At 42.1% G+C, this 15,948-nt stretch overlaps 2 protein-coding genes across 4 annotated transcripts; one reads left to right on the top strand and one right to left on the bottom strand.

Moving 5' to 3' along the window:
• The first annotated feature begins 5,098 nt into the window (after positions 1–5,098).
• On the top strand, positions 5,099–8,054 carry LOC108163185 (dihydrolipoyllysine-residue acetyltransferase component of pyruvate dehydrogenase complex, mitochondrial). Of its 3 annotated transcripts, none has more exons than XM_033392842.1 (7): positions 5,099–5,434; positions 5,865–6,040; positions 6,112–6,417; positions 6,690–6,859; positions 6,922–7,270; positions 7,332–7,434; positions 7,504–8,054. In XM_033392842.1, exons 1-7 carry the CDS (start codon positions 5,271–5,273, stop codon positions 7,631–7,633), a joined length of 1,398 nt encoding a protein of 465 aa, XP_033248733.1. In that variant the 5' UTR covers positions 5,099–5,270; the 3' UTR covers positions 7,634–8,054. The 3 variants fall into 3 exon arrangements, with proteins under 3 accessions (XP_033248733.1, XP_017153812.1, XP_017153810.1); XM_017298323.2 differs by having other exon boundaries at positions 6,112–6,513; XM_017298321.2 differs by having other exon boundaries at positions 6,112–6,513; positions 6,642–6,859.
• A 1,120-nt stretch (positions 8,055–9,174) lies between these two features.
• LOC108163187 (clavesin-1) lies at positions 9,175–12,062 on the bottom strand. The gene is made up of 4 exons (XM_017298327.2): positions 11,933–12,062; positions 11,443–11,732; positions 9,601–10,062; positions 9,175–9,520 (listed from the first exon to the last, which is right to left on the bottom strand). The coding sequence occupies exons 2-4, from the start codon at positions 11,680–11,682 to the stop codon at positions 9,338–9,340; spliced, it is 885 nt and encodes a 294-aa protein (XP_017153816.1). The 5' UTR covers positions 11,683–11,732; positions 11,933–12,062; the 3' UTR covers positions 9,175–9,337.
• Positions 12,063–15,948: the final 3,886 nt, after the last annotated feature.

Raw genomic sequence — 15,948 nt, 5'->3', positions numbered from 1 at the left:
ACATACATACATATGTAAGTAAAATGGGCGTTCCATGAAAAAGTTTCGAGTCATTACAAATTCCAATAGATAAACGAAACAATTGGGTTAATGTTTCCGCTAATTTCCATGTAAATTTGTATTTCTAAAACAGATATTTCCCTGCACAGTTGTTTTAAGTCTTCCGAATGAACATTACCCATTACATATCGACTTATTTATTGATCAATCCCACTGTGCAAAGCTTTTTTGTTGCAGTCAGTTGGTTGGTGGTGCAGTTTTATAACAAAGGAACTCGAAAGAGAACTGGCAAATGTATATACAGCGCATATTCCTGATAATGAACCTCATATGTTAAACAGAAGCTTCCCACAAATCGTAATTTAGTATTTAGTATTAAAAAATAAAGCACTGCCAAACGGAATAAAAAGGTGCAAATTTCAAATTGCTTGTATTTGATTTTAAAAACCACATATCTCGTTTTTTTAATACCCACTGTACCACGAGCGCTTGCATTTGTTGAAGCAGGAAGCAGCGCCTCTCTCCTCAGTATAGTATCCAAAAGCCCCCTCGCTGGCGGCGCCACTGTGCGAAAGAAACGGCAACACATACAGTCTCGCTCCGACGACGCCGCAGTCGACGAAGTCTCTGGCAGTGTGTGTGGAAATAAAATTCGCGCATTTGGGTTTTGATTAAGCAGAAACATTGAGCATTCAGCATTTTGATCGCAACAGCCGGCTTGCGCGGTTCGCTCGCTCCCAATCTCCACTCTCTTGCTTCTTGCTTCTTGCCTCTGCAAAAATTTATCTCTGGCTTTTTTGGCTTTTGGCTCGACGAAGACGAAGAGCTTGGGCAAAGTCAAAATCAGACAGGCGGCGGCCTCCGGCCCAGACGACCACGACGACGTTCTCAATAAATAAAATAAAAGGCCAGACCGTATCTGGGCGGCCGCACAGTCGTTCAGTTTGCACCAAATGAGAGACAACGAAGACGGCGACAAAGAGCAATAAGACGAAAAAATGTTAAAACTGTTAAAAGTACATTCGCGTGTGTCCGTGGGTGTGTTTGTGTGGTAGTGTGCGTGTGTGTGCGGTGAACAATTTACAAAGAAAAATGCAATGGAAATGCGAAAGAAAGAAAAAGTTCAAAGCGGAACTGCAAACATATTGTGAAATTTGCGAGAGGGAGAGGAAACCATCAACGTGGTTTCTTTCGCCTGGAGCTTCTGGGGTTTTCTACAAAGAAAAAAGGAATTGAGAAAAGAGCGAAGAACAGTACAGAGAGGCCGAGAGAATTGCTCGTCGAAGAAGAGGTTCAAGATTTATTTATAGCGCTTTGATATCACAAGGCACAGCAGCAACAACAATAAAGTGACGCAAATGTTTGAGGCGGCAGCTTTTAGGCTGGGTATCTGTGTGTGTGTGAGTACGAGCGACCACATGATTCTACATACTTCCAAATTTCCTTTTTGCCCACACGCGCCACTCACACCAGTGCGCTCACACACACACACTTGGACAGTTGCCCTGCAAAAACTTTTGTCGCTCAAATATTAATTTTAGACAAAATTTTTTCTGCCCCAGACACTGCACAAACACACATGCAAATAACAAATTGTCTGTGTGTTCGTGTGGCTGATCGTCTGTGAGCTGGTTTTAGCATCCATTTTATTTTTTTTTCGCTCAGTCAGGGTTAAGGGCAGAGAAGGCGGCTTGGCTGGGGCCAAAAGCATGTGCTTGCACTGCAACGCTGCACTAAGAGAGAAAACCAGACGGAGAGAGTATGGGCACCCACTCACACAGACATGCACTCGGGGCGGCAATTGTCGTCGTCGTCGTTACTATTTGAGGTTAGGAATGCCCCACCCAAGCAAGACACATATACATAGCTGCAGACATGGCTGCCTCGTATTATATATATGTATGTACATAGAAATGTATATATGTACCCTGCGACATTCGAACAGAAATTCGCAATTATTCACAAGTCGAAAAGCAAAAGCTGTTGGCGATCGCTGCCGACATCTCTGACACATCATACGCTCGCACTCACACACACAAACACCCATAAGTCCATGCGCGCACACATTTTCGAAGCGCGGCTGCTGCAAAGTTTATGAGGCGTTGTAAAAAAGAGAATTAAAAGTTTCGGCTGAGCAGGCTGTTAATTTTAACATACCAACAAAAATTGTGTGCAAAATTTTAATTTTGGTTTTATACCTCTATTTGCACATGTGTGAGTTCGTGTGTGTGCGTGCTCTGGACAAAAGAGACTTCGCGAATGTAGTGGGGCGGGCACGTGTGTGTCTCTCAGCTGCTGTGTGTATATATGATATGTGTGAGTGTATGCATTTGTGAGTGATCACGCACGTAGCTTTGCTGCTTCGGCCGCCAGTGCTTCTGCTGCGTCGGTTAGTAACAGCGGAGAGAGGCGGACAGAGGGAGAGCCAGCGCGAGCACAAAACGCCGGTACTTTTTTCGCGTTTTTCTCTACCCTACTCTTTTTCATTGCTTCTTTCGAAGCGCTCTTTTGTCATTACTTCTTCTCAGTCTCGCTCTCGCTCTCTTTTTCATAGCTTTTAAAGCGGTCTGTTCCAAAGGGTATATTTCTCTGCAAATTTGTTAATCGCTCGTCTAATTTCTTAACTCTCTACTTTTCTGTAGCTCTTTTCACGCTCTTCTTTTCTCATAAGATCGTTTCTCTTTTCGCGACGGAATGCCATCTCTCTGTTTGCTCTTCTCTTTTTTTTTGTTCATTCCTTTTCACCGCGGATATTTCTTTTGCTTGGTTTCTTTACAGGTTTTCAAATATAGAATATCAAGGGACTCTGCCTGCCTGGCGCGACACCAATTGCAAAAAAAAATTTGCTTTGCTGAATGAATGTAATAATCGGCATTTTCGCCACTGATGACGTCACGTCCTCCACTGTCTGACTGGCTGGCTGCTCTCTCTCCCTCTCTTTTATGTAGTCATTAGCACGTAATGTCTGTGTATGGCGGCCAGAACGAGGTGTGCAAAGAAGCATATGACTAATTTGGTATTGTTATTGCATAAAATCGACAACTGGAAAGAGCTTGAGGGGCAGACATCCGCAGCAGCAGCCACATCGGAGAAGAAAAAAAGAGCAAAAAAGCTTAACCATTATGTGGCGGCGTCGCATGAAGTCATCAGCAGCACCAGCACCAGCAAAAGCGGCAACAGCCTGGAAAGAGACAAGCATATGCTGCTAGAGAGAGATCGTTAACCTTTAAGCTGGACATGGGACGCGGCACAAGGTCGTTTCCTCCCGTGGTTATGGCGCATGAAATATGGTCTCGCGCGGAGAGGAGCGAAGTGGAAGCGACGCCATTTGTTGCAGCGCCAGATACAGCAGAACAGTGTTGCCAAGCCAGCATGCACCATCTGGTCTCGTCTCGGACCTGGGTTTGGGCTTGGCTTTATATCTCGTCCCACAACCCCAACCCACCTTCTTGAAAGTCTCCTACCATGCGCGCTAATCAGAGACCGGGGCTGGTTTTTTCACTGCAGTCAGGTACCTGAAGTAGCGCGCGTGGTGCTAGACACGAACATCTGTGTGGCATCATCGTTTCTAGGGATTACTATAAATATTCCATGTGTCTCCCATGTCTATTGTACTTCATCAGGTGCTCTGGTGTGTCTTGTAACCCGGCACATGTTGAAGTACACTCAATATGTGGCGAAGTTCGTGCGAAACAAACAGTTCAATAGTGATTTAACTTAATCTATTATTGCGTGTTACACAGCACAAAAAAGAAGCTTAATCGTTAATAAATATTGTATGTATCATTAAATAAATGTTAAAATGTATAGACTTGTGTTTTTTCTGACAGTTTGAGTGGAAAAAAGGCTCTTAATTCTTGAGTAAACATATAAAAAACCAATTAAGAAGTTTTCTGTTTCTTTGTGGACTTTTGGCCACCTGTTCTTGCTTTCCATACAGGTGGCGGTTATTCAAAATCTATAAATAGATGGCCTTGCCGCTGTTTTGACCCAATAAACAGAAAGAATTTGAATCAATCCCGTTAATCATGTTTATAAATGGTTTAAATGTATGCAAAATTCCGCCAACAAAGCTTTTAAATTATTCAAACACCAGACAAGGCGCCAATTATAAGCTACCAGTGTGACCGTGCTGCACTATCGATTTGGTCGGTCCCGACGATCCAATTTTGAGCTTTATTGTCCTCTTACAGAGACCAAGAATGGGTATCGGAATAGAGATATATGTATATAGGTAAAAACTTCAATTAAAATTGAATCAAAATTTCTATTTCAAAAACTCATTAATCATTACGTCTCAAATCTGCTAGGAAAACTGTATTTAAATATTAAATACCCCGCCACCACGGTGACCGTTTCTGGTATTTTCTGAGGTCAAAATTGAACCGATGGTATATCGGTATATAATGGTATATTTTGTCAATGTCATCAATCTATTGAATTTCATTTTCAAAGGTATATAGAAATCCAATAAAAGCAAGTGTTTAAATTAAGCCAGTCCAGTAGAAAATTGATTAATTAATCGGATAAAACTATGTGGGCAGGGCTGAGAGATCTAGATAGCTAGTAATATTCCACGGAACATCAAAATCGAGGAATATGGTTTCCAAGTCTTGACGAAGAACGTTTAACCTATTATAAGCCAAGGGGGTATTTCAATTATCCACCGAAAGTAATGAACATTTAATCATTTGAGCGCAGTTCAGGTGAAAGTCATCGTGCTGTTTTTTGAAGTTCAGAGGGAAGATGGGATACGTCGTTAGTATTTTCCGCCATTTACCTCAAGTAGTTGAACTATTTAAACATAAGGGGCTTAATTGGGCTAAGTTCGGCTTTTCATCATACGAGACGCTATATTGTTGTTCAGGAACCAAAATTGAAGCAAAACCAATCAAAGTCAAGTATTTAATAAGCCAGTCAAGTAGAAAATTGATTCATTAATTGAATAAAGTTATGTGGGCAGGCCTGAAGGTTCTATCAAGCTAGTAATATTCGACGGAATATCAAAAACGAGGAATATGTAAAATATAACTTGAATTCGTTAGTATATTTACGGTATATTTTTTAAATGATATGGTATACTTCTGAGGGTCAGTCACACTGCTCTAGAGGTCGACCCCGTAACTCTGTAAATTTCCAACTTTGCCGCAATCGACTCGATTTATTTGTCTAAATTTTAAACGCCGAAGCAACGCGCTATACCGCCTGCTGCCGAACGAAATTCAAAAGCTCAGCGCTCGTACAGAGAGATATCGAACGGAGAAAGGACAATGCTGCGCTCCCTTGCAACGACACGAAACGAATTGGGGACCCTGCGTGCGGTGCTCCTCCGACGACCAGCCACTGCCAGCCTCCGACGCGGCGATGGCCAGATTGGAGTGCGTGCCCTCAGCACCCGACTGCTGGCCAGTGCCCGGAATCTCCAAGCAAGCAGGTACAATCATCACCACCACATCCCACTCTTGCTGGCTGTCTCTCTCCCCCTTTCGTTGAGGTTAGAAATTGTTGTGTAATATTGCAAATGCTGCAGCAGGAGCGCACCACCAAAAGGGGGAGGCGAGTGCGGCGCAGGGGCAACGGCAACGGCAGAGCTATCTGCTGATTGACGGCGTCGTGTCCAAGTATTTAGCAATGTGTGCGTGAGCGTGAGCGTGGGCCAGTGCGTGTCCGTCGTCGTGCCTCAAGGTCGTGCATCCGTATGATGCGTGATTGTGCTGATAATGATGAATGATAATTTGGCCAAAATTTACCGCCGAGGGTTTTCCATATGTGTGTGTGTGCATAAACAATCAGCTGATTGAAGAGCTAGTATGAGGCACAATCAAAGGGAAATTCAATGTAAATTCACTATCGATCCTCCACAGGTCGACTTTGAAAAGCAGCAGGCCTCAGTCGCTAAACGCCTGGAGCTATAATTTTGCCCGCAATTATGCCAGCCTGCCGGAACATCTCCGTGTGCCGCTTCCTGCCCTATCGCCAACTATGGAGCGAGGCTCCATTGTCAGCTGGGAGAAAAAGGAGGGCGACAAACTCAACGAAGGTGGGTATGCTTTTGATAGAGTTATACCTCCAATCCAATCCATTTATGTAAAACTCCTACTTCTCCTCTAGGTGACCTCCTTTGCGAAATTGAAACTGACAAGGCGACCATGGGCTTCGAGACACCAGAAGAAGGCTATTTGGCCAAAATCCTGATACCCGGCGGTACCAAGGATGTTCCCATCGGCCAGCTGCTGTGCATCATTGTGAACGATCAGGCCAGCGTGGCTGCTTTCAAGGATTTCAAAGATGATGCGCCTGCTGCCGCACCAGCAGCGGCTGCAGCACCCCCACCAGCAGCAGCAGCAGCGCCTGCACCTCCACCAGTTGCCGCACCACCGCCAGCAGCAGCAGCAGCACCCGCACCCGCACCCGCAGGTACAGCCCAGACCGCTGCCGACCAACGTGGCGACCGGGTGTATGCCAGTCCCATGGCCAAGAAACTAGCCGAAGCACAACAGCTGCGCCTACAAGGTTGTACATCCCATATCCAACTGTCCCACATCCTGCTGTGTGCATGCACCGCTCGACTAAATGCCTCTTATCCCAGACCTAGTCCCCGTCCAAATGTTCTGTTACTAATCCCCGGCTTTTGTGTGCAGGCAAAGGCAGTGGCGTCCATGGCTCAATTAAATCCGGTGATCTTGCAGGCCAGAAGCCTGCTGAAGCAGCAAAGGCGGCACCGGCCAAGGCAGCACCAGGTGCCCGCTACAAGGACATCCCGGTGACCACCATGAGGGCGGTGATTGCCAAGCGTCTGCTGGAGTCCAAGACCCAGCTGCCCCACTACTACGTGACGGTCCAATGCCAGGTGGATAATGTAAGTAAACGATGAATCTCCTGAAAAGAGTCCTCCCACTCACAATTAACCCACTGTTGCAGCTGTTAAAGTTCCGTGCCAAGGTCAACAAGAAGTATGAGAAGCAGGGTGCCCGCGTCTCTGTTAATGATTTCATCATCAAGGCAACTGCCATAGCGAGTCTCAAAGTCCCGGAGGCCAACTCCGCCTGGATGGACTCGGTGATACGCCAGTACGATGATGTGGATGTATCTGTGGCCGTCTCCACGGACAAGGGTCTCATCACACCCATTATATTTGGAGCCGATCGCAAGGGCGTTCTGGATATCTCCAAGGATGTCAAGGAGCTGGCTGGCAAGGCGCGCGCCAATAAGTTGGCGCCACATGAATTCCAGGGCGGCACCATCTCAGTGTCCAACTTGGGCATGTTTGGTGGGACAATCTCTCCCAAAATCGTCAAGAAGGAATCCTAAAATGTGGTTTCTCTTTTCAGGAGTCAACCAATTCTGTGCCGTGATCAATCCCCCGCAATCGTGCATCTTAGCTATCGGCACTACAACGAAACAGCTTGTTCTAGATCCAGATAGCCCCAAGGGGTAAGCTCCACTATACTAAATCCGTTTTCTCGAACCATTTTATATACAATCTTTGTCTTTCAATTTCAGTTTCAAGGAAGTCAACCTGCTGACTGTCACTTTGAGTGCTGATCATCGAGTGGTGGATGGCGCTGTGGCCGCTAGATGGTTGCAACACTTCCGTGACTATATCGAGGATCCACAAAACATGATATTGTAAATCGGCCCCGGCACCAACACCCACCACAACTCCACCACAAGATTCGTAGGGACTCGCCAACGAAATAAAATTTAGATGAATGGATTCTATTCGATGTTACACGTATAAAATATTGTACATTTTTCTATTGGTTTTGCTGTCTTTCCTAGCATGCTGGCACTCATCTGATTTTTAGCGCTATATATATTTAAATTTTTAATTGTGTAATATTCGATGTCGTGTCCATATAGGGAAACAAAACGCAAAAACACTTGAATGATATTCGAATTAACTCACTCTCAGAGCTGTAAATTTCCGTTTGATATACATAATATATATTAGTGTATGCTTTAATCAAATTTGTTGATCATGTCCACTATGAAAATGGAGGCTAAATAGTTGAAAGTCCAAGGACGCGTTGAAATAAACTCATAACTCATACGAAAAGGATTTTCATTTCAAGAAGGTTAGGGAATATTTGTATACTAGTTAAATGCATAAATAGATCCTTCTTGTATGGGAAAAGATGCTTAGGAGGCAGAGCTCTTATGTACATCTGTTCAAAGTACATCTTCCTTCTGTTGGTGTCAGAAGAGACAGCTGTAGTGGAATAAAAAGGAGTACCGAAAATAGGAAACAGGTAAACAAAATTTTAAATTCTAATAAAATAGGTCATTATCTGGAAGTACATAACTTGTAGTCGTGGTTACTCTCTTTCTCTCTAGGAGTCTCTCTCCCGAACAGCGATACCAACAGGCAGAGATACCAATTCCGGCGCTTACATGTAATTACATAACCTAAATTAAATTACATAAAACCGGTCGCGTGCATGTAGTAAAAGACGATATTTTTGTAGTAATAGAATTTCTAAAACTTAATTTCAAAAGGTGAAGAAGATCATAGAGGATATTATCTTAGAAAATTAAACTGCAAACATCACTATACGATTATAAGGGTGCAAAATAAAGTACTTTCCTGATTGTAATAGTTTCTCAATTAGAATCAGTGCTGAATTGTAATTATTTTTAAATTGAAAGAGTTGTTCAACTGAAGTAATTTTTGATATTTTCATAAGTGGAAACAGGAAGGTATTGAATTAAAGTAGTTGATGAAGTGTTAGGATCTAATATTTAAAGTACCTGTGCATATAGTATAGAAGATAACGTAATGGACTGCTAACTAGTTAATTGAATATACAGACAGATAGTTCTTTGAATTGAAAACGATTTAGAATAAAATACTTTGATGAACTGAAGAAAAGGTGGTAGAGCAATTGATATATTTAATTGGTATTTTTACAAATATAATATCGCACAAGTACCCGAACAACGATGAGCACAAGTATCATTTATGGACACCATTAGCATGCATCGCCAAGAAGAAATGTGCTTCAGTATGGAACACTAATTGATTAGAGGGCCTACTCATAGAAGGATTCCACGATCTACGAATCTTTAGAATCCCAAAAATATCCATTTTCCACCAAGTATCCCAAGAACATAATTCTTCCCCCATAAAGCTTTAATCTTCGCCCAAGTATCACCAAGAAAATCCGTTTAAAATTCAGTTTTCTGTTTGGTTTATTATAGTATTATGTAACTAGTTAATTGCCAAAATGTTACGAACTAAGAAAACACATGCTGCAAGTATTTATAAATATAAGGATAAGCTAGTATCGAGTGCCACCTCTGGAATGGTTGGTTGCGAGAGAATGGTGAATGTGGATTACCACTTTGCGGGGCCCAGCTCGCTCCATTCGGACACGTAATGGGACTGCTTCTCCAGGGCGGGGAACCACTCGTTGCCGCCATAATTGATGGCTGGCAGAGAACCCTTGTAGTTCGCCGGAAGGACAGAGGGATCGAGGAACTTCTGCAGGGATTTCATGTCGCTGCCATGGAAGTGCATCTGTTTGAAAGACAAAACAAGTTAAAAATCAGCCAAACGGATTAGTTATGGATCGTTTATCCTCGAGGGGCAATACTTACGCGATTGTTCAGCTTCTCTTTGACGAAGGGCTTGAAGAGCGACCAGACCATGTTGAAAATGAAGGGCTGCTTGACAAAGTGCACCTCCTTCATCCGCAGCGGCATTGCCTCTTGGATAAAGGTGAGCAGGCGCTTGGAGAAGCTTGGCGACAGGGCCTTCACCTGCTTCATGGCCAGGCCATCAAAGTCCATGATGCAGACAACACCACGCACCTGGGTCTCCTCCTCCAGCTGGGCGGCAATGTGGACCATGTAGAGCATGCGGAACATCTCATCGCTGCTGATCTCGCTGGGATTCCAGAGCTTTCCGCAGTTGACGATCAGCACACGACGTCCCTTCTGGTCGCAGTTTCTCAGGACATTGATCACGCTGCCCTTGATGAACTTCTCCTTAACCTGATCGACCAACAAGCCACGGACCAACGACGCATACTCCTTACGGAACGTGGCGGTGGTTTTCATCTGTAAAATAGAAAAAGGCAAAAGGTAGCATTGGTAGGTAGCGAAAAACTGTTAGATTAGAATCGGACTATCGATAAGGCTGGTTCTCTTCTGACCGTTGGACAGAACTATAAAATGCATATAAAACTTCTGCGGCTTCCTATGATGATAAAAACAAAATGGCGTGAGTCGGATTTGTGGCATGATTTAGTCAGGTCTCTTGAGGTTCGGGCTCTGTATTCCCCATAGAGTATTCATTAGCTTCAGTACATTACTCTCTACAAAAGATGTACTACATACAGATACGAGTATATGCATGCATTGAATAAATCCCATTATTAATCGAATCCGCTTATCGTTCTGTTGCCTTTTGTGTCAGCGGGTTCAAAAGCGTATCAGCAGGGAGAATTGAGAACATTGACGAGGTCTTTTCTTGTATTTAATGATCATTTGGGGATGATACGTTGTTGGTTAACATGAAGGACTGTTGAATCACTAGAGGATCATTAAGATCACTTTATCTGTAGATCCTTTGAAGCTTTCAATTATGAAGGAATGTGTAATGTAAGTGGAATGTAAAATTTTCTTACCACATTTTTTACCCCTGTATCTCTCTTTATTAATGCAATTCGTTGCTCTCTAGCTAATCTCGGATCTCTTTATACAGCTCCCCTTTCCCTTACCTCATTTTCTTATATATATATATATATGTTCCATGTTTGCTGGCGATAAGGGACTCGAGACGTCCTAAAAATTCGATTTGATTATCTTTCAAATACTAAAAACATCAAAATACCAAGTCACTTCGTCAGCCATTTGTTGATAACGTGACGGGTCTTGTTTCTAAGGCGGTCAATCCACATATACATATGTTTGAATAAAGTATGATTAAAGCAAGAGATGCAATTGCAAGTGTATTCAATGTAGAAATGATGTGAGCAAGCATTGGGTAATCGTTTGTTTAGAGCTGTGTAGAATGCAGTTGCTAAAAGATAAGCTCTACAAGATATGAGATTAACTTAATCGAATGTATTGAAATGTCATCATCGAAGAATTTTATGAAAGGACTAGGGGGCAAGCCCCCTGCGGACTCGCTTCGCTTGTGGTCCAACACTCGGCTCACTGATATGAATAAAATATCGGACGACGACCCAAAACTCTTTTTATATAATAGAGAGACATAATCCAACACTAAAAAGGGGTATAAATAAATAATTAGATTTCCCCTATGGAGGATAGAGCTTCTTATCTTTAAATGTTTATCACTTTTCGCAACCAAAGAGCAAGTAAAAGCGATCCTAAATTGATGGATGAGCTAATGCCGTGATGGAAGGATCTACTTCATAAGGGACTCCATTTTTGACTATAAGCGGGAATAGCGTTCACTTTCAGGACACGTACCTTTTCCAAAGCGCCCTCTGGGTAGAAATGGCAGGCGCGCAGGAAAACTGTTAGAAAGGCATCGTCATCCTTGTAGTTGAGCTCGGGTGTGGCGTTCAGCAGCTCCCGCAGCTTCAGGATGGCCTCGGCTTTCACCTCCTCCGTCTCGCGCAGCTCCACTCGGGCGATTTCCACTGTCTCGGGCTTCAGATAACCCACACGCAGATTGAATGCCTCCTCGCTGATATCGCTGGCCGCCATTGTAGGTCTGGATTTGGATTTGGATGCCTAGTAGTATTATGTGGGGGGGCCTGCGTGTACGATATTTTTGGTTAGTTTTCATTGTTGTTTGGTGATCACTTAATGCATTTTCGAAAATTGCATCTTAATTCACTTTTGATTTGTTGGCTTTACGGAACAATCTTGTTTGAACAATCATCGGCAATTGCATCTTGATTGACTTTAAGTTGCGTACGTTTTTTGTACGGTTTTTTGTAAGGGTTGTATTTACCTAAGTCTAGCGGTAGTATTCGTATTCGGCTGTTAACTTTTGGCGAGCTTTAGATACTTTTTTCTAGTAGTGTTCTTTGTATGTGCTTCCTCGCGACTCGTGCGGTTCGAGTCAACTGAATTTCGGTTTGCATTTGGAAACCCTTGTGAGTTAACTTCTATATTATATACGCCATACATACTATATGGCGTCGTTCAGCGATACGGCTCAGCAGCGACTTGGCAGAAGCAGCAACGCAGCAGAGCAGCGGCGCGATCGCAGCAGTGCCGTCGACGTTGGGGCTTGACTTGATTCGACACGACTCCATTCCATTCCTTATCTCTTAGACGACCGTTGACTGGAAAGACAGAAAGAGCGGGTCGGGACGGCTACAAAAGGTCATCATTCCGACTGTCAATCACCTTACGCCCTTAACTAGAGACCAGCCACTGCCCCAATTGAACCCGAACCCGAACTCGGGCTATGCTTTAGGCCAGACCTGCTACCGGCTCGGTTATGATCGTGATTGAGGCCTGACGATGTTGAAATGTTGTTACTTGGATCTTGAACCTTACCTTAGCCTACCTCCATCTCCAAGTCCGTTCCCCCGTTTTAGCTGTTTCAGGTGTGTCGTGATAAATAAAGTAAATTTGCCAAAAATTAAGCATAAGTAAAAGCAATTACAGAGAGGCCATCCAGGCCAGCCGTGCCTGCCTATTGACAGCGGAAGCTCATATCTCATAATGCCAATAAAACATCATGCGGACGCTTCGAGGTTGACGAGGGTATTACCGTGTAGATTCTACACGGTACTCATAGAAGATTGCAATCTGGAAAATATTTCATTGGCTTAAGCTAAGCTTAAAAGTGTAGTAGCTATTACCAAATGCAATTGAGTTTTATTTGAAGGATTTCAAAATTGGGGAAAAATGTTTAAAATTTTTGAAAATAATGAATACTACATTTCTGATCTATTTTAAGTGGAATTTTTGCTCGAAATTTTTTTTAGTTTGTTGGAATTTTCAGATCCATAATTGCTCTAATTCTTTTAAAAATATATTTTGTTTTTCGATATGCATCTACAACACATTTCAACATTCTTTTTCTAAGTTGTATCTCTAAGCTTTTCCTAATGCTTCTATCATATATCTACCCGTACATTTTTCCCCTAACTCTACAGGGTATGCAAACTACTTTCGACTAAAGTCCAAAGCAGAGTCCTCAAGCAAATGATAAGAGAACCCAAAAATATTCTGCTTCCATGGCTATTATCGAATGTTTCATGTACGTTCTTGTTAAGTGAACAGCAGAGGCAGCGGCAGAGGCGTAGCAGAGAGAGGGCAGCGGCATCGAAAGTATTCCTAATCACAGCTCATAATCCTTATCAGTGCCGGCAGCGACAGCGGCAGAACGATCGACAGGCAGCGCCTCGAAATGCATCAGCGGCAGAGGCAGAAAGCAGCGCTGAATCAAGGTATAATAATACAAGGTTATACATTTCCAGAGATTACTCTTTCTATAGCATTCGTGTTCTTCATTTATTTCAGAAATTTTTACAGATTTCACTGCCCGATACGTATGAGATCTTGTTGTATTAAGGTATGATTGAATCGAAAACAATTATACTAACACACCTTGCGGTGACTGATCATTTGTTGGTGTTCCTTGGGCTTTTTGGGCAGCGAACAGGTACCAGATCGGTGCGAAGTGGTGGGTGGTGGGATATTCTTTTCACACCTTAGTTTTTTGTTTTATTTGTATTTTTTTGGGGCATTGTATCGTGAACGTTATCATTGTTGCTGCTGCTTTTGTCATTGATATTGTTATTGGATTCCGTTCGGGTGATTGTGGGACGTGTTCGATTCTTTGTTTTGAAATACATGTCCATGTCCCAAGCAACAACCCCCTGCTAAAGTCGACTTATACTCGTTCTCAATGCACACATTTCCTCACAACACAGATATCGTAAAATGTGTTTGCTATATAGTGTAGTCATAGGGCAAAGTCTGCACACTTGATACGATTTGTAGTCGCTGCTAAGCGAAGGCGTCAACTTTCTGGCTTTGTGCATCGATTGCTTGTACAGAATGAGGGTATATGGGCATTTCCGCCAATATGTCAACCGAGTCCTTACTTTTGTCCCAAAATTATTCTCTAAACTTATTGAAAGTTAAATGACATAATTCTTGATAAAAGTTGTTCCTCGAAGTCTTCCTAGTACAGTGAAAAAATGTACACTCGAAATATGTTGTACAGATAGACCTACCTAATTCGCCCAGTCTTACAATCTTGTTACCAAACGTTAAAAAATACTTCTGTTTATGGTAACGTAACATCACGTCATATTTTGGCTTACATCTTTAAAGCCGTACTCTTGATTGTTGTTTTATTTTATACTTTATAAACTGTAGCCGATCTCTTATTTAATATCTATTGAATACTGTTTCGATAGTTATAGTTTAGTGAAAAAAATTATCTCTTTTGATATTTTATTAGAGGGTATCCCATAGTCGGAATATAGTCTATAATGCTCCTAATTCTTGTTGTTCTTTTATTGTTTTCGATTTCGCTTAAGTATTTGTTGTGAGCATTTGGTTTTTAGTTGCTGAGCCAAGCATTTTTTGTCTTTATTTTTGTTATTGTTTCTGTTTTTGCTAGATCGCTGCTTTATCGAGCTTCGCTTCTGTTTTGCCCCCCTGTTAATGAGTATTTAAATACATTTTTTCAAAAGATAACACACACAAATTCACTCATTTTGAGTGTGTGAGGAGTGTAGTGTGCGTTGGATTTACTAGCAAAACATGCAAAAGATTCGATCAACAGAAACCTATCAGCTAAGACCAACACACAGCTGTTAAGAAATGGCATCGAGTACTTTCGGAACAGTGGTACAAAGATGGTGGAAAAATTTGAAATTCCATACAAATAGACCATTTTTTATTGACCATATTTTGTGTTGCAAGCTTTAAGTTATAGGCTCATAAAATAGTTTAAAATATGTTAAGCCAAAACTCACGACTTCTATGTTTCCTTATAGAAATGTTAAGCGATCAACAACCTCATTATTTATAGCACAACGTTGGCTTATCGCAGAAATGGGGAAAACTTACTCGTACCACACATCACTTCCACGTTTCTATCAATGGCATGGCCAAAAATATACAAAGCGTGTGGAATTCTAATCTGAAGACTTCCAAGGTATACACCGTAAAGTTTCCATTCCATGATTTGCTATAAGTCCTCCGTGGAGAAACATCAGCTGGAAGACTTGGAGTTTCTAAAGTCTATTGATAAGAAAAGAAACTATTTCATATCGAAATGTTGAACACACGGATCCAATTTAGATAAACTAACGAAGACTGGTCATGCAGCAATATATATACGTAATATCACGGCATCACTAAGACTTGCCCTTTGGAGATCTGTGGGGAAGCTCTATATAGTACACGTACTCGAAAAGAAAGAACTTTGCTTTCTGAGTAATTGTACAAAGAGGTTTTAATTACCAACTGCACAAAGTGCAAAAAATCAGTTCCATTCGATTGGTGGATCATTTCGTCACAAAATGCTTTCACTTCTACATTTATATTCCCACCCCAACACATGTCCGGACCTGAGCTAGACTTTGACTTCCAGTAATCGCTGACGTCGGTGTGCTGCTCGAAACAACAGCTAAACAAAAGTGTGTCATGTTTGAGAAAATATACTATACTAGCACTCAAGGCTTAACGAGGGAGAAACCGTGAATGAATAACATCCAAGTTTGGGGAATTGAACAAGAGTCTAAAGGGTACTTGAAGGGATAAGTTTTGGAGTGGTTTTAATAAAAAAGGTGAATGAACATACATATTTACCAAAGGCCTTTGGGGGAACTCAATGAATGAATAATCTGTAAGTCTCAGAAATTGAGAAAAATCATTCAGATAATGATAAAAAAAAAAAACACTGTTTTTGTCACATCTGTCATATTTAAGTAAATAAACGATGGAAATTCTATGCATGTGTGACCAAAGTTCCCTAAAAAAAGGTAGTTATAA

The sequence above is a fragment of the Drosophila miranda genome, chromosome 4 (assembly GCF_003369915.1).
Source record: "Drosophila miranda strain MSH22 chromosome 4, D.miranda_PacBio2.1, whole genome shotgun sequence".
In the NCBI taxonomy this organism is placed as follows: Eukaryota; Metazoa; Arthropoda; class Insecta; order Diptera; family Drosophilidae; genus Drosophila; species Drosophila miranda.
This window is presented reverse-complemented; position numbering and strand designations above follow the sequence as displayed.

Coding starts and splice junctions, on each gene's coding strand:
- LOC108163185 (XM_017298321.2), top strand. CDS start 5,271: ATGCTGCGCTCCCTTGCAACGACACGAAACGAATTGGGGACCCTGCGT. Junction 6,041..6,111: donor GGGCGACAAACTCAACGAAG/GTGGGTATGCTT, acceptor CTTCTCCTCTAG/GTGACCTCCTTTGCGAAATT. Junction 7,271..7,331: donor GTCCAACTTGGGCATGTTTG/GTGGGACAATCT, acceptor TTCTCTTTTCAG/GAGTCAACCAATTCTGTGCC.
- LOC108163187 (XM_017298327.2), bottom strand. CDS start 11,682: ATGGCGGCCAGCGATATCAGCGAGGAGGCATTCAATCTGCGTGTGGGT. Junction 10,063..11,442: donor CAGAGGGCGCTTTGGAAAAG/GTACGTGTCCTG, acceptor TCTATTTTACAG/ATGAAAACCACCGCCACGTT. Junction 9,521..9,600: donor AAGAGAAGCTGAACAATCGC/GTAAGTATTGCC, acceptor TCTTTCAAACAG/ATGCACTTCCATGGCAGCGA.